We start from the raw sequence: 25,966 nt of genomic DNA, 5'->3' as shown, positions 1-25,966 counted from the left end.
AGGAGAGGGATGGATGAAGGGGTGGATGAAGGGGTGGATGAAGGGGTGGATGGAGGCTGAGAGTGGGAGTGATGACATGAATCCAGGTGGAGCAGCGAGTGCAAACAGTGTCGAGGCCCGGGCTCAGCAGCAGACTGGGTCTACATGTAGGAGCAGCAGCCGCTACACGTCGAAGCCACTGCAACCTCAACAACCAACAAAAAACCAGTGCGTCACACTTCTCCACCCTGAAAGTGCTCCGAGGACAGAGGGAGCACAGAGTGATGAGGAGACTCCAGCTCTGTCCCTCTGCCAAACAAAGGAATCTAGGAGATGAGGAGGAGGAGGAGGAGGAGGAGGCTTCCGGAGTGTGTTGAGATGAACACAGGCCTGGAGGCCAAGCGTCCTTCAGGAGGAAGGAAGCTCGAGGGAGATGAACTGCTTGAGTCTCTCCAGGTACTGGGCGTACAGTTCGATGTCGTTGTGGCCGGCGCCCTCCACCCACAGCGGCTCGACGGCGCGGGGGCAGCGCTCGTACATGGCCAGGCCGTGAGAGAAGTCAATGACCTCATCCTCGGTACCGTGGATCACCAGCACTGGAGACGCCACCTTAGACACCTTGTCAATACTGTGGAGACAGAAGAAGAATTGTTCCAAATCACCATTTCCGTGTGTATAAAACACTGATTTGATGAGAAAAAACTTAAGCTGGTTCAACTGCTGTGACGTGGCATTACACGAGAAACAAACACCAAAACTAGTGACTTGTATAGCAGTTGTTTTGGGTGTAAATGAATCATTAGAATCAGTTGATTAAAAAGATTTGTTCACAGAATCGTTCAGTACTTCCTGCATGATCAGAGCACAGACTCCATCTGACACAGAAATACAGCTGAACGTGATCTGAGATTTTAGACATTTCCTTTGCTAAATGTTGGAGATTAGCACGTTTTCAGGATTATTAAGTCTTTATAATTCATCTACAGCTCAGCATTGTTCGCTTTGATTCTTGTGCCGACACTCTCTGACCAATCAGTGAAGCACAGACTGAATTGAAATACCACGGAACGGGTCGTGATTTGGCTCAGGGTCGCTGTTAAATATTGAGATTTTAGACATTTCCTTTGCTAAATGTTGGAGATTAACAGTCAAGTCTTTTTTAACTGATCTACAATTTGGCATTGATCGCTTTGACCTCGAGCTCATGACTCTTCCAGTGACGACACTCTCTGACCAATCAGCGTCCAGCAGTCTGTTGACGTCACGTTTTAAAGTATCGGCTCAGCTTGCTTGGAACCTCGTCATAGCAGGTACTAAAAAAAACACCAGGTACTATCGCTGATGGAAAAACAAAAAAAAAAAAGCAAGTAGAGTCGATCTGTGCTGGAACTGTGTGGTGGATAAAGTTACCAAACCAAAGATTATTCAGTTTTGTGTCATGAAGGAGCATAAAATCAGAAAATACCCACATTTAAATCGCAATTTCTTCCCGGAAAAAGTTGCAACACTGATAAAGTCTGCTGCATTTATTTTTCCAATGTCTACTGTTTTGATAAATGCTAAATGCTAATAATCACTCCAATATCCTACCCTGACAAGACTTTAATATGCAGTGACAGCGTTGCAGCCTTTGCTAGTTTGATAATCTGGGGTCCAAAAACGGACTCTGACTTCTTCTGCAGACAATTAAACGTCCGTGTAACACAGACTTAGTTCTCTGATAATCAGCTGTAGTGAATTGTGTGAAGCTCCGGCAGCTGCTGTAGCACATGCTAATTCCTATGCATGTCCTCTCTCCCTCGCCTGCTGTAACTCGGTGAGTCTGAGCTCAGCCTTCACGCGACCCTGCTCCTCAGATAGAGGTTAGCGGGGAAGATTAATGCCGGGGAAATCACGGCCAGCTAATTTCATTCCAGACGGAATAAAACTATTATCCTGTTCACTTCACATCCGGGGTGTACGGACTGATTTATGGCCAACGAGGCTGTCAAACAGGAATATTATCTCTACATGAACGAGACAGCGACAAAGAGCCAACTGTGACAGGAGGAAAATAATTAACCGACGATTAGAACTCGGGGTTTATAGCATCTATTTTCCCCCACATAATCCAGTGTCTAATCCAACCTTATGACACATCAATCCCTAATTGAATCCAATTACATTTTTCATTCAGTGTATTTTTTTTTTCATTTTAAATAAACTTGGGTGACAAATAAGGAAAAATCAAGCCATCACTGTTGATTGTCTCATTAGCTTTTTGTTGATTTGGGACTTATTTATTAGTGTCACTTTAGTAATTAATGTCGGCAATCAGTAAAAAATACAACGAGCTGTAACGAGAACAGCAGAAGAGACGGATGTGGAGGCTCTGAAACTAAAATAATCACTTTGTTTTAGGGCTGCAATTAGTGATCATTTAGAGCCATGGTTCTCAAACTGTGGTACGTGTGTGCGAGCATCTTCTGGTGGGAAATCAGAAATGCTGTTCTACTGAATATCCACCAGGGTATGTGACGATACAGTGCGATAAACGCGTCATGTCGTTCTATTTGGTTCTGAAGGTCCAGCAATCACTAAATCTGACCTCTCTGACCTCCAATAACATGATCACACATGGATGGAAACACCTTTGCGAGATGCGACCTGCTTGGCGTTCCGTAGCGTGGTTCCAGTATTTTAATGAAATGTTAAAATCCAGGTTTTTCCACCAGTGTATGAGGTCACATGACTGATGAATAAGGTCACATGACTGATGCTACAAACACGTATATAGCGGTAGTTATTGCTTTAGCGCTGAGTTTGATTTTTGAGGAAGTTTTTGCTCCAAAGGAGGATGGAATAGTCATCTATAAATTAGTTTTTATCGTAGTTGTCCTTATGATGTGTGTGCTTTGCTACACGCTCATATCATAGTTTTTCTTGTCGAAAACAAAACTCACAGGGAACGCAAAATATTCCAGGAAAAATTCAGTTCAAAGGTTTGTTAGTTTGACAATTTTTTTTGTCCCATTTGTATTTTTTCCTAATTTACTTGATTCATGGTGTGTTTCATACTCGTGAGAGAAAAGTGATCATTACATTTTAATCATGGAAAGATGAGGAAAAGTTTACAGTCACATGATAATAGGAAAACATATTTAAATATTTCAATTTCATGTTTTGAAAATTTTAATAAAATCAAACCGTGAGCAGGGAATTGTCACAAGTTATCTTCCCTTTATTTTCTCAGTGAATTGTTAAACCTCTAGAGTAACCAAAGATTATTCAGTTTACTATCATAGAGAAGCAAAACAACTGAAAATACTGACAGTTAAAAAGCTGAAATTAGAGAACCTGTTTTTTGTTTTTTTATCAATTAATTCTTTCAGCTCACAGTTGTGCAGCAATTTCATCCCAGAAAAAAAAGTTGCTGCAACACTGATAAAGTCTGCTGCATTCATTTATCCAATGCCCACTGCTTTTGATGAATGCTAATTTAACAGATGGCTTCACTGATGTTGCTTATTTAAAATGATCAATCCACACCAATATCCTACTCTGACAAGACTTTAATATGCAGTAACAGCGCTGCCGCCTGTGCCGACTCCTGGGCACCAGCAATAAGACGAGCCATCTGCGGCAAGAAAGATTCAATTTGAGCAGCAGCTCTGCAGAAACTACGGCGAATTAGACGCCATTAGTCTGGGCTGTTAAATTCCACAACTCCATGACCAGCACTCTCTCTCAGTTATTCTTTACTAAATAAAACACACGCAGGAGCTGCTCCATAGAACCATCAGATGGGTTTGACGTCACTGTCAAACACACGTCCAGATATTACTATTGTAACTGTGGTGAGATGAGGCTAAATGAGTGAACTTTGTGTTAAGCTATTTTATGGTTGGTTAGAAACACATCTGCGGCTGCTGCTGCAGTATCGATTTTTTTCTCACATCACAAATTTGTAAACACATTGATGCTGCTGCAGTTATTATGAGCTGCACTCAGTTTTTTTCCCCAACACACTGCTGTACAATGGTTTTCCCTGGTTACACACACTAACAACGCTTTTCCACGATACAGTTCCAGCACGGCTCGACTCTGGCATCGTTTTTCATTACTATAGTAGCTCCTTAACCTGAGCAGAGTCATAACACAGCTGCAGGTGGCGAGCAAAGCAGTTTTTTTCGGTGTCACTGAATTATAGCTGAAACGATTAATCGATAACGAAAATTAATCATCCACTATTTTGATAATCGATAATCGGTTTGAAGCTTTTTTTCATTATTGAAACAAGACTTCTGATTGTTTTAGCTTCTTAAATGTGAATATTTTCTGAATCATTTTGGTTTGTGGACAAAACAAGGCATTCGGGAACATTGCCCATTTCCAGGTTTGACAAACAGTGATCAACGTTTCTTTTAACATTGTCTGCCATTTTATGGACCAAACGATTCATTTATTAATCGAGAAAATAATCGAGAGATAAATAGATCGAATAGATAGAACGAAAATAATCGTTAGTTTCACAAGGCACAAGAATCAAAGCCAGACTGTAGATTGGTTAAAAAAAGACTCCAAATACTTGGGTAGGAGACTTACCTGGGAAAGGCATCGAAACAGTAGGTCTTGCGTGTGTCAGGGAAGGCGACCCGTAGCCCTGACATGAGCGGCGAGTGCAGGATGACAGCAGCACATTCATAACGAGCAGCCAGGTCAATGGTGGGCACAGTACCAATACTCTGACCATACAGGATGATGTTCTCTGGTGTTACGCCATACCTACAACACAGATGAATAAAACTTAAGTGACATCATATAAACAGTATAAGATTTCCTGATTGTTACCAATGACAATGGCCTTCATGAAGAATAAAAACAGCTGTTAGCAAAAGTTCTCTCCCGAGCGAGTGTAGAAGATGGTGCAATCCATGACGCCCAATTTCTTCTACGCATGTGCAAAGTACGGCTATTGCCTGTCAAAACAATTGTATGCAGATATTTTAAGTAAAATACATTTGGTTCATGGTAGGTGGCAACTAGACGTAGACCAACAGATTAACAAGGCTCATATTTGCCATTTTTTAACAATCAGAACTGGCGAATAAATGTTTATCATTCGACAATTATATTGTATCTCATGTCAACCAATAGCACTAACACAAAGTAGCCTCACTTTAACACACGTGTAGAAAAAAATCTGTGTGATATGAGGGGTTCAAATTACAGGTAATGAAAACACATTGTTTTTTCAGGTCATGATAAATAAATGCATAAAAGCATCATTACATGTTGAACATATTTCGGTTCATCCTACACACTGGGCTTTTACGGTCCTTAAATGATCAAAGTGATCCTGTGCAGTTTTAAGTCTTCATATTCCACTGTGACAATGACAAACTTTAAAACATCCCATGTCTCAATTTGTCCTCCTCTGTCATTGTTTTTTATGAGGACACTTGGGCAAACAATGTGGACAGGCTTCTCATAAAGAGTCATCTGACTGCACACAGGTGACTTTCAGTTCTCCAACTTCTTAGAAAGGTATTTAAGATCATTTCCTTGAACTGCGGGAAAATATAATCACAGATTGATGATTTGATCGTCTTCATTGGACCAGTATACAAAATATGTTCAATGTCGGACTCCTGCATAAAAGGGAACAAACTATTTTCTTAAAAAACAACAGCACAAAATCAGATGGACACGAAATGTCACATTTGGTAACATTCTGGCTATCAGCTGAATGTGAAAACAGGGAACCAGTGAATTCAGACGAGGGAATATGCTAAATCTGTGCCAAAAATCTCTGTTCAACAATAAAACACACAAGGTCTGAGATCTCACCAAAGCAAATTACCGCCCAGTTTATCAAGGTGAAACTCCCTCCTCCAGCCTCACATGGCAGAGCAGCTCACGCTGGTGCCAGCCGACACCAAGATTCCACTAAAACTGTTAAAGTGAAAAGCAACAACACCTGACAGCCACTTTTACATGATGTGACACTGATGGAGGAGATATTAGAGATGAAGGATGAAGGTTAAAGGGGCGGAGCCTGAGTGCTAAAACAGTCCAGAAACAAAGGCTACGTGCAGATTACTGCTCTGAAGATTCTTTTTAGGGTTCGATACATGGTCCACGATAACAATAACAACAACGATACAACGATTCTGTGATAATCAATATATTGTAAGACAATCACATAGCGAAACATCGCAATATCAGTACATGAAACGTTAAAGTGCAGGATTCTCTATATTCATAACATAATAGAACAAAGTCTGTGTATTAGCTATATAGCTTTATCACCCAGTCGATATCTTTACAGCTGTGTGTTGATTTTCACAGCCATCGTTGTAACAGCTGTAATCATCTTGTGAGGTGTGAAGTGGGACAATGATATATCATGAGAGCTAAAACAATTACTCGATTACTGATCAATCACTAAATTAATCTTCAACTATTTTGATGATCGATTTAAAGCTATTTTCACGATTAAAACAAGATTTGTGATGGAAATATTTTCTTGCTTCTTTGTTCTATATAAGAAATCATTAAAAGTGAATCATTTTGGTTTGTGTACAATTTGAGAACATAATTTCCATGTTTGACCAGCACTGATCAACATATTTTAACATAACGATTAATCGATTAATTAAGAAAATAATGGTCAGATTAATCGATTATTAAAATAATAGTTAGCTGCGGCTCTATACAGTATATCACCAAATTGATATTGTGACCCACCCCTAGTCTGATAAGATCTGATCTGTAATGAATCAGATTTGAACAATGTGGCAAGAAATGTCTCATAAACGTTCCCAAGAGATTTTGAGTCGATATCAAACTCCCACATTAGATACAAGAGGCGAGCAGAGATGCCGACAGAGCCAAACACAACCAGAGCACCTGCAAATACATGTGCACGAGGGTGTAGGAGCAATAAAACTGCACAATGCACTGTCAGGCTTCTCTAAATCAGCACAGGTGAAATTTCTTAACAACAGTCTGTTTGCCAATTGAAATAAGACTGATTCATCTATTACTCAGTGAAAGTGTTACATGCTGAGAAGGGAGGGCGAGCTGATTCCATCTGAGTGAGTGCGTGGTTATTTACAGCCCATAGATTCCTGGACATGACATGACCCTGCCTGCTCTCGCCTATCTGAATGTTGCTTCAGCAACATCTGGCTCCTTCAGAAAAACACTGTGGAGAATTTCCAAGTATGCACCATGTGGTGCACGAGAGCAAGAGAGAGAATCATTTGACCTCTGACACAAACGGTGACATAGCTTTTTTTTCCCCCCGGCCTCTCTTCCTGCACAGCAGTAGAGTGAAAGGCAGCGCTGACAGAAAACAGACCTGTCCAGACTCCGTCGGGGAGCGGAAGAGAGAGCGAGGACGGCATGCTCCCTTGGCAAAGCTCACGGTGTGAGGAGGAAGGTTTAAGCGAGTGCAGACAAGCGGCTGAGCAGAAACACTCGGCAGAACTTTGCCACAAACACAGAGCACTGACGGATTAGACCTTTGCTCAACAGACAGCCGTGACAAAGGGTTTGGACAAGAGGTGTGAGACTGTACGTGTTATATGAAGTGATGCCATCATAACAAGCCCTTTAGATAACAGCTTGGGTGTGACTAATCTGTTGGCCTAGACAAATCTGCCCTGTGATAAGCAGCGACTGAACTGAACAGTCATCCCGAGCTGGAGATTATGGCCACACACATGGATGAACAAAGTGTCCTCAGGCTGTCGGGCTGACTCTCAAAAACCCTGCACTGCCTCCGACAGGACACTTCACACCTCAGAAGATGATTACAGCTGTTACGGTGATGGCTGTGAAAATCAACACACGGGGGCTGTAAAAATATCGATTTGGTGTTATATAACGACGCCGTCCTTCCTCGTGCAGTACGTTAATCGACATACCAGGGCAATATTGATATTGGAATGAAAAGCCAAAAGCCAGTTCACAGCGGGATAACGGTGGAGAATGCTTTTGTTCTCTTCAGTTAGACAGATATCACGATGTGTCGCTGTATGACTGTAATCAGTTATAATGACAAAGGAAAGCAGAAAATATTCACATTTAAGACTAAAAGACCACAGAGCTTGTTTTAGTTATTTAAAGCGGACCTAGACCGGAACTTCCAATTAACGCTGTTTTTTAGTGTGTATCTGCGTCATTATCTTGTTTACGAAGCCCTGAGGGTCCAAAACAAACACTTCACTGAGAACGCTGTGTTTTATTACATACATAAACAGTGGTTCTCCTGAACAGCAGATCCTCCTGGTCCAGGCACTAGTCCGGGTACATCCGGGGAGTCGTGACAAAGCTATTTTTAAACATTGTTAAAACAATGTTTTGATAATGAGTAGCAGTGCATCCACCGTTCCAGAGGGAGGGGAGCTGCGCTTCTGAGAGCGGATGTGGTGATTATGTCACTTCCGGGTATTGGCCAATCACAAGACAGTTGGGAAGGCTCTACACTGTCTGGCACACACACAATCACAACACACTCAGAAAAGACAGATTTCTATCGGCTCGTTTACAGCAACTTGGAGGTTTTTGACCATAAAAACAAGTTATTTATGTAAGTAGCCCTCCATAACCAACATATATGTGCAACAGGACCACTCTATGTGAGCTTTAAAAAACAAACAAATAGTTGCAACCATAATAAACACGGATTAAAAAAAATATGAATAATTGAGATCCTACTGAATCCATTAGCCGTTCCAAATATGTTGTTTACACAAGAAAAGACGGTTACACCTCAACAGATAGACAATAACCAGGCACAGGATCAAGCAAACCTGTGTTGTTGGGTTGTGTGTATGAGCAACAGAAAGTCGTTTTTCAACTTGAGACTTTATACCAACTTCACAAAGCAGGTCCTAAATTATGAACTTTGAGTACAACTATTTGCTGATATCCGATATGCTAATACATTCTATTCTGTAGTGAAATTAACACAATATTGTCCATGCTCATGTTGCAGCAGATGTAGATAGTGCAAAATAAATATAAAAAATAGCTGTAGAGGGCGCTGGCATAGAAGTCAAGAAGCTAGCAGCCTATTCAGTCTATTTTGGTCATCAGTCCTATCGAGGGGTGTTGGGGTGTTTGCAGATATCCAATAATTACATTTTAAAGCCAATATCAGCCAACACTGATATTGTGCTGATCGAAAATATTGTGATATTTCAGGGCTTGATCCTGTATTGATTCTTTTAATTACTGCATCAATACGGAAATGTTCTCGATATAATATTGTGGGTCACCTCGAAACTGAATATTGTTTCTGCATATCAAGGCATAATATACCGTGAGAGTTTTTTGGGGGGATTTTGTTCATATATGAATACAAAAAAAGTAAAAGTAAAACTTGTTTTGTATAATTTCTCTGCCATGTGTTTGTTTTTAAAATGAATGTAGATTGAGTTTGGTGTGAGAAAATCTGAGATTTTATTCTGAAGCCGCATCGGGCCAGCCCGTGTGGGCGTTGTTGATATGAAGCTGAATGGTTTTAACAGGAACTTCAGCTCAGCTGTGTTTCCACAAAAGTACCAGCAACTGATTTATAGGAACTCAAATGTTCCCGAGAACTATTTCTTAATTGCATTTCAGCCGCAGTGGTGGTGGTGGGGGGGATACGACACTTGACCAATAAGCCGTTTAATCCGACAGTCTGATATTATTTACAAGACGATAAAGCAACAGTTTTATCGTTTCCCACAGCGTTAATTCATTTCACTCCAAATATTCCGTTACACAAAGACGATAATGGTGCGTCTACCTGTTCTGCTGAGCTCATACAGCTACAGTGAAAGTGGTGAAGTTTATTCGGAGTCAAATCTGTCTGCAGCAGTTACACAAAAAAAAAAACCATAATGGGTGTTTTGATGAGTCAGCAATGTGGTGAGAGAGTAAAGAGACTCGAGTGAGAGACAGAGAGAGGGAGGAAGAGAGTGAACGAGTGTTGCAGTGTTCAGATGTTCAGTGAAGTAGTGGAGCAAACAGATAAGTGTCAAAATAAAAGGTTTGGATCTTAATGAAACCGTCAAGGGAAAGATGATGTTGATAAAACACTGCACCCCAACGGTTCATGAACTCTCGCAAAGTAGCAACCCCTGAGGCAGGTATCTTTTCATTTTTGGAAGTAAAACATTTACTCAGAATTCATTTAAACCCCTTTTAAGTCCCTCCAGTCTAACCTCACACAGTTCCTAATTGAAGTCCGGAGAAAAGTTTCTGAAGTGTAAATAAACGTGGCCATCAACGGTACTTTTCTCCATGAGAAAAACAAGAATGGTCGCAAACCAAGGACAACAATCGCACAAGACTGGAAGCGGTGAAAACAAAGTACAGACCCAGACTAGAATCCAACAGAAATCCTTTTGAGTGGTTTGAAGTGGGAGGACGAGCTAAAAAAAAAAAAACCTTTCCAGCAAAGAGCAGCTGAAAAGAATTGAGGATTTGTGTAAGACTGGTATCTCCCGTGCCAAGCGGGATCCAATATTCTATCAAAAACAAAAGACACACTACAAAAAATATATATTAAAAACAACTATTATATTAGAGCTTGCTTTTGTTGCGAGCGATTCTTTCATAGCTTTCATTCTGCGTAATGAGTCAAATCTTTGTTTTCAAAGTTAATTAGCACAATTTTACTAGGGTTCTGAGTAAAGAAAGCACATCTGTATTAAACGGTAAAGCTGTGCAACTATTTCACATTTTATTGAGGCTTAATAGGAGGCAAAGCGAGTGTGAGAGACTGGCACAAAACACGGCACAATTGCCATCTCGATCCCCGCTTTCATAACAACAATTTTATCGTAACAGTCCTTGAACTAAACATTCCTGATTTTTTTTCCCAAGCTCTAACTACAAATAACGAGCATGCCAAAGACATCAAGATAAAGAAACTAGATACGCGAGTCACAATTTAGGGGAATAAAATCCAGTTTTATGATACAACAACGTCTAACAGTTACATTGTGTCTACGTCTGTGAAGGTTTATGTGCTATATTTATGAATTCTAAAAAGATGATGACAATGCTGGCAAATTTGAACCTCCCAAATGTCAACCCACATAAATGCCACCCATTGAGAGTGACGTCAAGCTTTGGATTTGGTATTTTGGCCAGTTGTGGCTCTTTTTTTTAAACCCCAGAAGTAACCATATTTGGAAGACCATATTGAGCAGTCGTGGTACAAATTCTTATACAGGATTCCCTCTCCTTTCTTGACATTATTTTCCAGGACTTTTCCACGACATTTTCAGCTGCTTCAGTATGAAAAGTCACTAAAGAAAATTTGAATGGCTGGTAGCGTCACGTGGAGCGCTGCGCCAGCGAGAAGCAGAGAAGAGAATACATTTCCAGGTTCCTTTGACATCTTAACCTTTTTCTCATTTTCCATATGTTTTCCATGACTGGGAAATTGGTCAATCCTTTTCCAGGTTTTCCAGGACGCGCGGGAACCCCGTTGTATTTTCTTGATCACGCAGGTGGGCGTGAGAAAAATAATTGTCCGTGCCCCTTAAACTCAAATTTTATGTACACGACAAGTCCAGATGTGGAACAGCCAGGAAAGGAAATTGGACATTTCAAATTTAATCTGCGCCATCTGAAGACCCGTGAGATGAAAAGTTATTAAATCTGGAGTTTTTGTAACAGGGCGTGGCAGAAACGGATGAAGTGAATTCCAAAATTTCACCATTAAACATGAAACGGCTACAACTTCATTTCTAATACCCAACAATTTAATGTAAATCGTTTTGATTATGATTCCACCTGTTTGTTCGCAGTCTGATGAAATGTTTTACACAAACACAGCAGTAGGGGGCGCTATATGTGGCTATAAGGAGCCTCCTAGATGTTGCCAGTTCTCTTTGGCAGTAGGGGGCGCTATATGTGGCTATAAGGAGCCTCCTAGATGTTGCCAGTTCTCTTTGGCAGTAGGGGGCGCTATATGTGGCTATAAGGAGCCTCCTAGATGTTGCCAGTTCTCTTTGGCAGTAGGGGGCGCTATATGTGGCTATAAGGAGCCTCCTAGATGTTGCCAGTTCTCTTTGGCAGAGGCCGAGACTGAATTCTACCACTGATATGGTTTTAGTTACTGCAAAATGAGGAATTAAAGCCAAGCCAGACAGAAAATTATGAGCGTCCTCTCACAAATGATCTACATATGTTTCATTACCAGCTCTAATATTCTACCATTCCATTTTGTTTTCCATGTTGACAAGGGTTTTTTTGTTTTTGTTCCTTACCCAGAATGAGAGTCGGAGGGTAGAGGATGCAGCTACGTGTACAGATTGTAAAGCCCCACTAAAGGCAAAACGGTGATTTGTGAATTTGGCCTACATAAATAAGACTGATTTGAAATGATTTGATTAAGTGTTGAGCAGCAGTCAAGACGAAAATGTGGAAACCATTTTGTAGCCATGGCAGATTTCTGGTCAACAACCGTGGTTTTATCAGCACCGACTCCATAAAATAAAATATAATAAGTCTGAGGGAAGTTCTTAAAGTGGCAGACGCTGCACACTTTATGTAGCAGTTGTCAGGTCTAATGAAGTAAGAAAACCACAGCAACAATAATTAGGTGAAAGAGTGTTGCAGAGGGGAAAAACAATCTGCAGAAGAAAGATCAGTGCCTTCACTCAGTGACACTGCACAGCTGCACATAAATCAGATTGTTTTTTAATTTAATGAGGAGAAACATGTATATATGGAGAGAGAGAAAGACAAAGAGAGAGCTTAATCTACAAATTCCTCTTCATGTGGTGATGAGGACAACAAGAAATCACTGAAAGCCAAGCAAAAGAAAAGTGACAAAACATTTTTATAAAAGCTCAAAGGTAAATGCACTGTGTATTATTCCACATTATACATAAAACATCCCAATTGGCTCTAAGCACAAAGAGAGAGAAATAGAGCTGGGAAATATATTGATATTCAGATTTTGGATATTGTCATATCGTGACAGCATATCTGTGATGACTTTTCCTGGTTAGAATTCCTGCAGAATGTGATATTTATCTAACAAACTATAAAAGAAATATCCTTCATTTAACACTTAAAAGCCCAATACATCGTCGTTGCAATACGATAATCGATGCACCAGAGCAAATGTCGATATTTTAATTCATAAATTAAGGCGCTCTATAGTAGAAAGTTCCTGGCAGTTTCACTCCCTGGGTGACATCATGTCACCTCATGGTGGCGCTGCTCAAATGAATGAGGGAAACTTTGGTGGAAGTGACCTAGCTGAAGAAGAGGGAGTTTACAGTGGGATAAAAGGTGGAGAAAGTTACGCTAAGAGATGCGTTCATCCACGTTCAATATATATAGACTTTATGACCTTTGTTCTGTGTTGTGAATAAACAGAGAAACTTTTGACCAGAGTTTTGTTTTCTTCGTTTATCAGTTAGACAGATATTGGGATGCTATATGATTGTCTTGCAATATATAGATAATCACAGAATTGATGTGTCTTAATAATATTATTGATATCGAGAAACATGTGTATCGTATCGTGAATTTACCCTGTGATTCCCACCGCTGCAGATCATATTGATCAGTGTATGTCTCTCTCCTTTCATCAGCCCAGGCGATCATGAAATATGGGGATATAACCTAAATAAAATATGCAGATATTACAGCTACGAGCCAATAAACGAATGAGGTTAGTAAAAGCTTAAATTCAGGATACATGTCATGTCACATATCTGGCCCAGGGTTAATACTTTACTGTTAATGGTTATTTCATATCTGTATCACCTCATAATTACATTAGAATATAGAGTGGTGAGTATTTTGATGGTATCTTGAGTGATACTGTTCCATCATGATGTCGTACTAACGCTGGCTGGACTTAAAATAATCAGCAAAATCAAATCACAGCATTGATATCTGTCAGAAAAACCACAATTTGATATTTCCTGCCCCGAAGCGATCTGTCCGAGTTAAAAAGTTCATTCAGCTCATTAGGCACCGTTCATGCTCGATTACTTCCTGGTGTCACATTATGACACATGATGCAGCATTTGCAACACATTAAAAAGTGTTTTCCAAAATTTCTCAAGCACTGTTTAATTCTTTACTAATTTAATTTGCTCATACTTTCAGCAAAAACAGACGTGTTTTTCTGCAGAAATTTCCTCTGCCTGTATCCAAAAAATCTGGAACCAAATACCTGACCCACAGTTATCTCGAAATAAATCAATACCTGACTTCATCTATGATCACATGACCCATGACCTGACTTACGATCACATGTAGCAGGTAAAAAATTCTGACAGGGATAGAGATTCATGAAAACAAATGTGTTTTTTTTTACTCACGCAAGCAACACAGGCCTCTTTAACTCACCAGAGGCTAATGGTAGCGCTAATTGTGGGCCCATACATATATTATTACAAGTATTAGTTTAGAGGAATATACTGATTTTTTTCAACTTTGTCTCTTTTGGCGCTTTTCCACGACATACGGCTCGACTCTGCACGGTTTGGTACAGTTTAGGGCAGCAAATAACTATTATTTTCATAATCGATTAATCTGTCATTTATTTTCTTCAGGGTTTCTCAGGGTTTCTCAAAACTGGAAAGGATGACTTTCTCAAGTATCTCATCTTGTCGTCCAAAAACCAAAAAATATTCAGTTTCAATGATTTCTTTATTATATGGAGCAAGGAAACCAGAAAATATTCACATCTGAAAACTTGCTTTAATTCCTTAAAAACACAAAAATAGTAGATGATTAATTTAGTAATTGATTAATAATCGATTAATCGAGTAATTGTTTCAGCCCTAGTATGGTTTTCCATTACGATAGTCATCATATCACGGCTGCATGAAATTGCAGTGACATGTTTTTACACAAGACACAAACACACAAACTAGTGTGTACAGTTTGGGTGTAACTGAATCATTAAAATCAGTTGAAGATTTGTTTACAGAATCGTTCAGTACTTCCTGCATGACAGGAGCACAGACTCCGTCTGACACAGTCACTGAACTGAAATACCACTGAACGTGATCGTGATTCGACTCACAATGGCCTGGAAAACAGAAAACGAAAAAGAAAAAGATTGTACAGGGGAAGCTCGGCTTCCATGTGGAAAAAGGCTAAGTCAAGTGCGATTAACAGCTTTCTGACAAATTGACAAATAAAAAGTGAAATATAACTCTGTTTTTTTTTTTCTGGTGGAATACCAGTAAGTTGTTTACTGTTGATAAATATAAAAATGAATCACAGTCATATTGTTCAGTGATTCATCTCCACTCTAAAGTCCACACAGTCATGTTCGTCCCATCTGTTCTTTATTTATTGAAATACCAGATACTTTATATTGATGATAAATACGTACTTGTGTAATGGCTGCATAGCTGAATGGCACTACAGTCACTTGGCCCTTGTTTTTGGAAAGGAAGGCCAACTGTGCATGTGTTAAGCTTTAACAGGGCTTTAACTTTAAATAAGTAACGCCACTTCTTTTGAGAGGAGAATAGAAGCTTGGAAGCCATTTAAAGTTAAACATTCAAGGAAAACTTTTCTGATTAGACGACATCATGACCTGCTTTTCTCCTGAATTTTTTCTGGGATAATTCATCAATGAATCTACGATGCTACTTCCCAGTTAATGGAGTATTTCAAGTTGATTGTGGCTAACTATTTTTGAAAAAGCATGTCAGAAGAACTTCAGACTGTCAATAGACATAGTAATCCAAAAGAAGTAAAGATAGAGAGGGAACGAAAAAAGAAAAGAGAGAAATGTTTCCACATGCAAACTCAAAGCCAGAATGAAATGGCCCGTTCAAACATACTCTGTACTACTTCCATGGAAACATCAGGACTGGCACAACAACCTTGAAGTCAAAGCCAAGACAGAAGAGTCTCCGAACAGAAGAAGGAGTGTAAGAGGGTTTTTTTCAGCTTATATAAGACTCGGCGAGGGTTATTGAACGGCTGAATCCAGAGATAATGAATCATTTCTGTGCCGGTGAAATCGACAGAGGTGGCAGGTGATCAAGGCCATGCATCATGTGTGTTTTGTGGAATAATCCCTCGGCCAAAGCAGACTAAATGATTTAACAGGTAAAAATGTTTCCGTTTCCTGAAACTTATTTTTGTTTTTTGGAGCTCCGTCTCAACAATAACAACATTCTGGAGCCGAGACGGGACTCGTTAATTAAACCCCGAGTCAGACCTGGTATTAACATCCTTCCTCCGTGATCGGGCCAAGGGCAACTGTTCACATCCGGAATTAAAATACGTCCTGGATGCATCTCCTGTGACCACATGGGATCCAATCTGGCTTCCCCCGCGCTTTATTCAAATACAAACAGACCAGATGCCTGCCTACGAGAACAAATTGATGTTTTTTTAATCAGTGCGACTGTACACAAGGCTGTCAATCGCATAACTGTCCAACAGGCCGCTTGACAGGCTTCAAACTTGTCAGGTGACTTACTAAGGGCATCAGTGAGTGTCAGGTTCCCATACATTGACCAATTGGTGGCAGGTCACCTCAGAATGAAGAGTGATCAACACAAATTCATTCTGTCCTCCGTCTCCAACGTGATTTAAAAACACAACACACTGTTTTGTGCATTTACCTCCCCTTGTATGCAAATTTGAGAAGCGACATGACCAACAACAACAAAGGAGAAAGTGACGATGTTAACACTGGACTGTCGTCATCAACGAAGCCTTATTCATTTAGAATAATCACTCGAAGCCAACAGGGAAGACCGCCTACTTCCCACGCTACTTTTTGCCTCCTTCTACCTTGGGAGCACGCTCCACCAATTCAATATTTTTTTACAAGAGTTTCCTGTAAAAAAGGCACCGTTTAAAGAAATGTCACTCAAAACAACCCAAAATGCTGTGTAGTACATATGCCAGGCCTGTATGTGGTGTTGTAACGCTGCCACAGAAATGCACCAAAAATAGATAAATCGACAGGTAGCATGCAAATAGCGCTTAAGCGTACAAACTAAAAACCCAAGACAAGAAGATGAGCGACAGCAATGACTGCGTTGACAATTGTCAATTGACAATCAATGTGAAAATTGTGGGCGGCGTCTAATAACTCAATGTATTAGCACTAGTGCTGGGCACGTCAATGTCGGTTAATGGCGTCAACAGCGGTTAGCGCATGACACGTTTCCATGAAGACCTACTGATTATTGATTGATTATTCATCAGTACTAGTGTTAAACGTATCATATCTGGTGGACCAGTCCCTCTGTGATGTTCGGTGATTGACATGTGCTTCCAATTAAAATCAGCCAGGAATTCAATTAAAATATTATTTTCGACATTATGCTACTTGCAGCTAGATCATGAAGCCCAGAGGGGGTTGTATGTAATGCTTTGAGGACAACTCAGAGGGTGAGTAAACAGACGGAGGTGGTGGACATGTTGGACACGACCACACTGATGCCTAAGGCATTCAGGTGCATTGCCTTGGGCAAAAACTATTAAGGATTAAAAAAACAAAACAACTTCCATATTCTGGGATAGGAAGCTCAGCGTGAAAATTGATTTTAAACAATGCCGCCTGAAAATACAGTCATTAATAAAACACAGCCAGCAGCTCATCATTAATCACAAAAGAGGAGGCAAAGAGGAGTAAGCTGAACACAACAGTCAATCAATGGTGCTCTGTGAGCTGCTTTTAAAGAGCACAAATTATTTTTATTCTTATTTACAGTTAAACGTACAACTCAAGATTAACAGCAGATGAAAAGTTCAAGAGATTTGTTTTTCTCCTTGTTGCTTTAATTAAATTACCTTCTCCAAAACTAGACTTTTTAAAAATCTGTTTGGAGGCCAAAGCTCTTTCGTATGAATTTCAGAAGAACAATATTCTTCATTGTGGACAGCACTTTGTCCAGGATGTTAGTACCGATGCAAAATTGTGTCTTGGTGGTCACCTTTAATCCTGCCGCAGACTAAAGGACAAATTGGCACAGATTTCAGTCCCAATCTTAGGCTGATTTGAACAGATTATCTGGCCAAATTATCCTGAGGGATTAACCGATGTGATTTTAACGTCATCAGAGTTGGGAATCATAAGTATTAAACATGTTTGATATTTACTACTGAACAATGATTGGGGGCGTGAGCAGAACTCCACAATAACCAACGAGAGTGAGTTGACCAGGAAACAGATGTTGTGTACCTTTGTTTTCTACTACTACTTTTTCTCAGCACAAATCATAGCACACACAACGCCGCCGACAGTCCACCTCCATTGATGTTATATATTCTGAAATCACATTAAATCATGCATGTTTCTGTGAGACCCCAAATCCCTGGAATCTCCTCCCTGAAATGATGTAGTGTGTGGTCCCTAAACCGTAGTTCCGTGGAACATTTGCATGTGTAGGTGGTGCAGTGTCATCAAAATGGCTGACTTCCTGCAAAGAGAATGGCCACAACAAAAGTAGGCAAGAATCCTGGATCCAAAATGTAACATTTTCTTCTTGCAGGTTGTTCTCTGGAATTTTCGATTTTTAGTTCATTTGTGTTCCCCAATCCTTAAAATTATGATGCTCACAAATGTCTTGTTTTTTTTCTCAAACCAAAATGATTCAGTTTTTATGATGTCTTCGTCGTATGGAGCAAAAAAACACACAAAAAATGTGTCCCTAAAAAAAATCTGAGAACCCTAACCCACCACTAAAACAATCAAGTGATTATAATGGATTATTTGCCATTTATTGTGGGTCTCTTATCAAATTTAAAGACAAAATACCAAGAAAACGATTTAAAATTGAACAGAAACTTTATTCAACACCGTATCTTTATTCAGTGTATATTGGCGTGTTAAATTAAATATAAATAAATCATTAAGATACTTGTTTGGAGTGCAAATAAAAACCAAGAAGGCGACATACACAAAGCAAAAATCACCCTGAGGTTCCTCTCAAAACTACACCGAAGCCAGCCAGTCATCATTTACTCAGGTCTAACTAGCTATTACTTTTATTTCTTTGGAAAGTGATGAATTTGCTTCCTTCAAAGGCTTTTTTGTTCCACATTCAGTAATAAATCTCTTCACATATTGGAGCACTGCAGCAAATAGTCAAAGAGCAGGAGTGCTTTATGACCAAAGTAGATTTATTTATCGTCTCAGGTTTTACAATATGAACTATATAATGATAAATCAATACTGCAATATACATTTCATTTTTCTTCTTTTTTTTTTTAAATCACATGGACCATGGAATGAGGTTCTATCTATAAAGTCTGTTTCTATTAGCCAATAACAACGGCTGAGTCTCATCACACTCACTCTACAGAACCACCATTAATGGTGTTAAATGGACATTCTCCATTAAACATGTACCTTAGGATAAGATAGCAAATTGGAACAGACACAAAGTGACAACAAATTATAGGATGAATACGATACAAGAATATAAAATTGAAAAAGTATATACGAGGGAGAGTATCTACCAATACTGATATCAGTCAGACAACACATTTGTGCCATTTCAAAGACACCTTTTTCCAACTGTGCGACAGATATCCTTCTCCCATAATGAAGAAATTAACAGCCATCAACACGACACAGCAGACAAACAGACAAAATGGATATGTTTTACTTAAATTAATTCATTTGTGAGAATGTTTGTTTTAATTTGCTCTCGAAAAATCTACTTTTTATGTATAAAAAATCCTGATATCTGTTTGAACTTTAGGAGGTGGAGTTCAAATTTGAGCCTTAAAATCCTCTGAGTTCACAATAAACAGCACGGAAGAGCATCGGACCATCTTAAGCAATTCCTGAATTGTCCAGGAGAGGGAGATCTGGCTTAAGACACACTTTTGGAAATGATGTTTCTCAAATATTTTTTTTCATCCACAAAACTCAAGATAATTTTTTAATGATTTCTTTGTTTAAACCTCATTATTCTAAAATGAGAACATTTTCTAGTTGTGCTCCATATAACAAATAAATATCTGACATTTGCCATCAAATTTTAAAGGTTTGAGAAACACTGATCAACATTTTATGAACCACACAACTGATTGAATAACTGAACTTCGAAAAAAAAAAAAATCATAATTGAGAACTAATTGTACCTTTTATTACTTTTGACTGTTTAAGTGCAAATCATGAGCTCATACAAGGCAGTGATGACTAAACTCACACCACGACCTCACACCATGACGTTATGTACAACACTGTTCCTTTGTGATTTTCTAAGGAACAGATACAAAATAATACTTCCAATAAATTCAAACTAATCTCTGGTTTTAAGCGTTGTAATCTTTACTTAGGCCATGAGGTAAATCGCACATCATCCGTTTGGCTCACACCGATTGTTCTGCCAACCTTGGCCACATCAGACGTTGACAGAATAAACCCAAAGCTCACGTGTAAGACGTCTCTACGCTTCATTTTTTGTCTATAATCTCTTAATAAAAGCACTGGAACTCGACTCTGGGCTGCGTTTCAACCACCGACCACAAACATTCGTACTAATATGATGAGGCGAGTGCAAGCGTAATGAAAGGAAATCATGCTCATAAAAACCGGCTCACTGGAAGAGCCGACAAAGCGGTGACCCTCTTCATCCACTTCTAGGACACACTTCCTCATTTTGTTTTTGTAACAATAATGAATCCCATTTTGAAACTCGACTGAGAGTTTCAAAATGGGACTTGGAAGAACAGTTGGAAATTGGGAAGTGGAAAGTTTCTTTAAAGTTCAGGTTTCTTGAAGTGTGGTTGTGTGAGGTACTGACGCACAGTCAGCCCTGACTGAGGCACATGAAGTCAAGATTTTCACCACTAAACAAAAGGCATTTGCTGTTTTTTTTCTAGCCACAATAAAGTCTTGTACCAACTGGACACTGAAGTTTGTGTGTTATTATATTATATTACCATTATATTTTGGTCATACCGCCCAGTTCTGATGAACACCAGCAGTTTCTGTGTCCCTGTGAACTTAAATTGCAGGTTTTCACAATGGACTTTGGTGCTGGAAAGCGAGATATTTACAAACTTAAGCTTCCTGTTGGAAAAGGCCATGTGAAAGCCTGATAATGCAGCCAACATATTCTTCAGATGTTATTAGGGCTGTAAGGATATGCGCATTGAAATCAAAGTCGCGATACTCAGAGCCACGAACCTGTCTCGTGGCGTGAGAAAACAGAATCTCGAAACGCCCTTTCTAACTCCCAGTTACTTTTACAGTCAGCCACATGATATGAGCTGTTAGTGCTACCAAACTTTTCACATTACTATTATTTTTATTAGGGGTGTCAAATTATCGCGTTAATTGTGATGAATACATTACAATAATCATTAACACGTTGTGTTTTTTATTCGCGTTAATCTCTTCTTTACGGATGTCCCTGGTACTGCGGGCAGCGTCAGACGCAGCGACAACAACATCATATAACCATGTCTAACCTATAAACCATTCATATATTCACCAAACACAGTTAAAACACAGATGGATCAAACCAGCAGGAGGTGAAAAAAAAACACTACAGCGCACATGTTTAAAAGCGGCACCGGAGCGTCAGCGCGATTATGTAAACAGCGGAGAATTCACAGATTCCAGCGGTTCCATTTTTATCACTCTACGACCAAGATTCAAGGATCCAGCTCCAAAATAAGAGCAAAACAACAACTGACTTTCAAGAAATTCAAGCGGAAATGTTGTCTTACCTTTGCTGTTTATGAAAACAAGTTATTTCCACTGGAACAAAACTGCTTCTCATGAAGAACTACACTTTCCAGCATGCTTTGGGGACAAATCCCAGTCTGGTTGATCATTAGGGTTCGAGCACCACTGTTCAAGAACACTATTGAAACTGAAAGAGTTATTTACTTTGTATTTTTCAACAGTATTACTTTGTTACAGAACAGAGAGAAATCTTTGGTTATTTATTTATTCATGTTCACATCTGTTCACAGTGTTCCAAAATATTTGTTTTTAAATGTTACATTGAGTTGCTATACAAGTAAATGTTTAAATAAAATGTTTTTTAAATTTAAAAAAAATCGTGGAATGTATACGAAACCGTGGGTCAAAAATCGTGATACAAATCGAATCGTGAGTTTGTGTATCGTTACAGCCCTAGATGTTATAACAGACAGAGAATTCATGAGGTGAGTTGGCTGAAAGTTGTTGTTTTTCTTGCATTTCCGCTGGCAGGTGTACCTCTGTGTTTCAGGCCGGTTCTTGGCAACAACTGCGTGCACGGTGAAGTCGGCACCGACAAAGTGTCACTCAGTACCTCCTCACACGCCCACCACTTCAAACAAAACCTGAACTATCACTCAAAACGCCTACCGTCTTGAGACATAATTTTTGAGAGCAAAAACAAACTCATTAAGCAATAATCGAGTCAAATGTCAAGTCAACTGACGTTTGAGAGCACACCAAAAAAATCTTTTATCTTTAAATAATTTATCTTTTCTGCCCTGAAGGCTGAGTAACAGAACTTCCATTATCAAGCTGCAGTTTAAGGCCACAGTCTGAATGATTTTCCATAAATGTAATTAAAGAGATATCGAGTAAACAAACCTGAGGTGCTTAGCTCCCCTAAGGACAGTCTAACGATCAGCACTGTTATACTGAATGCCTGGGCAGCTCACTCTACAAAGGGTTGGGCAGCAATTACATTTTTCATTTTAAAAAGGTAGGTGGGACGAGACACTAATGTTTTTCTTTCATTTACTTTCTGACTTTCTGTCTTGTGGGACGTTAATCTGAGGCGTGTTTTCAATGGGAAATCTATGGTTCTGCCTCACGAACCACCTTCTGCTTTTGTTTTAATACGACAACAAAGTGACAGGGAAATGACACCGTCAGCTTGCTGTCCTTCAGTCTACATAACTTGGAGAGGGATTCAGTAACACAACACAATTATTATGTTCACGAAACACAGTTAAAACAATCAACCAAATGCAATATTTTTTTAGGCCAGAGAAAACAATCCTTCACTTATGCTGTGTTCCATGTACATTTACTCTGACACAGTGGCATCTACAGTGAAACTTACACCTCTGGTGGAATCTCACAAGTTTTATCTTTATTTTCATACCAAGATAATCCACATAGAGCGTGTAACTGCAGAGATTTACTCTATTTAGTTTGGGCATGTCATTTTCAAAAAGAGGGTCAGGGAAGAAGAGGTTAACAGACTTGCTGTATGCAAGCAGCTTTTTCAGGAACTCAATGCTCTAACTACGTGGCTGACATTTGCAACCCACTCTTGTGTGTTTATCAGGTTGCCTATGCTTAGTTAAAATGTAACCAAACTTCCTGATTTGAGGCTAACTCCACCCAATGCTTGATATAAAAAAATAAATAAAAAATGTCAGTAAATGGACAGGGAGCTGTGAGTGACAGGGGTGGAAAAGGAAGGGTGAGGGATCACCACAGGGTTGTCGTTATCTCTATAATGTAGAGATGACACAGCATGTGTGCCTTTAGCTGTCATTCATTGCAGTTCTGTGCGCAATGAGTGTGATAGTGTCATAGGGAGTGGAACCAATCCCAGCTGACATAGGATGAAAGGCGGGTAACATCCTGGAGAGGTTGCCAATCCAACACAGGGCAAACAGAGAGACCATCAGCCACTCACTCTCACGTCAAGCCAATTTTTAGAATACAGAAGGGCGGGGTTTGGCCAGAAGAGGATGGTTACCGTCATTATCAGCCTTCTAAGTGACTCTTAAATGTGACTCATTGTTCATTTTATTTTTATATTCATCTGATATGTTGCAGTTCTTGATATTTACGTGCAACTGCTGAGTATAAACCAGATTGCCACTCAGGGACGATAAAATGAAGATACCTTGAAAGAGCAATCCAGTGACGAAAGAGCAGGGTGCGCCTGCCATTGGAAACATGCAATAGTGTTTGGCCAGAGAGACAGTAGATGGATCCAAACACAATAAGCTGTCAGGATTTAGAACTAAATCAGGAAACAACATTCAGAGATACTCCTATACATTGATTCACCTGAAAAAATGGGTTTAGGGATATGTCCAATTGTATGTACCCAATAGGGCTGGCTGTTGTGCTTTTGGCTACAGTGAGCAATGGCGTCCGAGAGAGAAATACTGTTGTTGTTGAAACAGTGGCCGTTTTTCACTTTTCTGTGTCCCGGAAAGCAGTTTTGATAAAATTTGATGCAAGAAATTATCCAAGTTAGAGTCTAAACATGTGGTTTGAGTATTAAGATATGACATATTTATAGTTTGGCAGCAACGTTGTCGTCAGTGATCAGCTCCGCCTCTGTGGACGCTCGGTGCGCACTGTGGCCGGCAAAGAGCAGCTTAGCTTGGCCTGTCCTGATGACCAATCGCAGCCCTTGCCTTCTCCATTGTCCCTTGACTGAGTGACAGAGACTTAAAAAATATTTTGTGCAGCCGGAGACGACGCAGAGGCTCTGCGACAGGCTCTCCGTCGACGCAGAGTCTTGATATCTTTTAAAAGTGGGAATCACAGGGCACCTGACGATACCATGAACAATACAAGATCCACGATTCCAATAATATCACGATAAAAAGATTATACATCACAATATCTGTCTTACTGAAGAAAACAAAACGTTAATGTGATGGGTGCATCAAACTTTGATTTGGGCTGGGCATCACAGGACACCTCACGATATGGAACGTGTGTCCGCGATACCAATAATATCACGATACGACGATTCTGATAAGCAATATATTGTAAGGCAATCACATAGCGATACATCACGATATCTGTACAAATGAGTGCCTTCAGTTGTTAATTTAAATATCGATATTTGCTCTGGTGTATTACTTATTATTAATCATTAGTATGTATTAATTATTGTATTGCACAAGGTAGGACGATATCGATATTTTGACACACCACTCGTCCTCATATAAAAAATGAGGCTAACACTGGTATAGACGTCTCACTGTCTGGTGTTGGTAAACATAGTTAACCCACAGCAAAAACACATTAGCATCACAATATCACATGTCGTCTGTTTTCTAATATCGTGCACATCGATTAGGTACTCACTTGTTCCTCAGGACCTGCCAGGCCGCTTCGATGTCCGCGTACAGGTTCTTCTCGGACGGTTTCCCGGTGCTCACTCCGTAGCCTGAGTAATCGTAGGAGAAGACGTTGCAGTTGATCCTGGATCCGAGGCCGATGTAGAAGCTGCACATCTGCCCCAAGTCCACGGCGTTGCCGTGGGAGAACAGGAGCGTGTAGCGGCTGTTGGGGGCGCAGCGCACAAACATGCAGCCTATCCGGTTTCCGCGGCTGCTCCGGGTGGTGAACACCTCCACGGCGTCGAGCTCCCGCTGCGAGTACTGCCAGTCCGCCCGCTCGGTTAAATGCAAGCTGGTGACGCCGTTAGCGTCGCTGTGTACGGAGTAGGTGGGCTCCGGCGGGAGGAAAGCTAGCTTAGCCGCGATGCGGCTGGGACAGGGCGGACAACAGAAGAGCCAGCACAGCTCACCGAAAGAAAACCCGTTCATCCTGGGGCCTTGCTCGGGCATTTAGACGCCGGAATCCCGGTGCAATCGCTTCAGAAAAAACCTCTCAGAACACTATCTCCGTTAGCTTGAGCTCCTATTCCTGTGCCATGAACCGCCTTCAGAGCGAGCAGCGCCGGCTGACAGGTGGCTCGCTGTCTCGGCTTAGCAGCTAACGCTAACAAGTGGCTAATAGCAAAAAACTCAGACGTCAGGCAGAGAATAAGGGATTAAACACGAGGCGAACACGTAATTTCACGTTAATTCACAGCGCTAAACAGTAAGTAAACTCGTGTCAACTAAGCAATTCAGACTGTTTTCATACATGACATTTGCCGCACGCCAGGATTTGTAGCAGTAGACAGCCATTACTCCTGAATGGAAGCAACTCGGATTTCCGGTTTCACCGGATATCCTTGTTTTTGTTTTTCCCCAGAACAGTTATTCATTAATTGTATTCATGTATGATTATTTATTTTTATTTACTTATTAACAG

General features: G+C 40.1%; 1 protein-coding gene across 1 annotated transcript; it reads right to left on the bottom strand.

The window, feature by feature from the left end:
• Positions 1 to 387: 387 nt before the first annotated feature.
• On the bottom strand, positions 388 to 25,494 carry abhd17c (abhydrolase domain containing 17C, depalmitoylase; the record flags this gene model as incomplete). The annotated part of the gene is made up of 3 exons (XM_083900467.1): positions 388 to 607; positions 4,564 to 4,743; positions 25,010 to 25,494. The coding sequence occupies 3 exons, from the start codon at positions 25,492 to 25,494 to the stop codon at positions 388 to 390; spliced, it is 885 nt and encodes a 294-aa protein (XP_083756593.1).
• Positions 25,495 to 25,966: the final 472 nt, after the last annotated feature.

The sequence above is a fragment of the Microchirus variegatus genome (genome assembly GCF_963457635.1).
Source record: "Microchirus variegatus genome assembly, chromosome: 14".
In the NCBI taxonomy this organism is placed as follows: domain Eukaryota; kingdom Metazoa; phylum Chordata; class Actinopteri; order Pleuronectiformes; family Soleidae; genus Microchirus; species Microchirus variegatus.
Note: the sequence above shows the minus strand (reverse complement) of the source record. Positions and strands in the feature narration are given on the sequence as shown.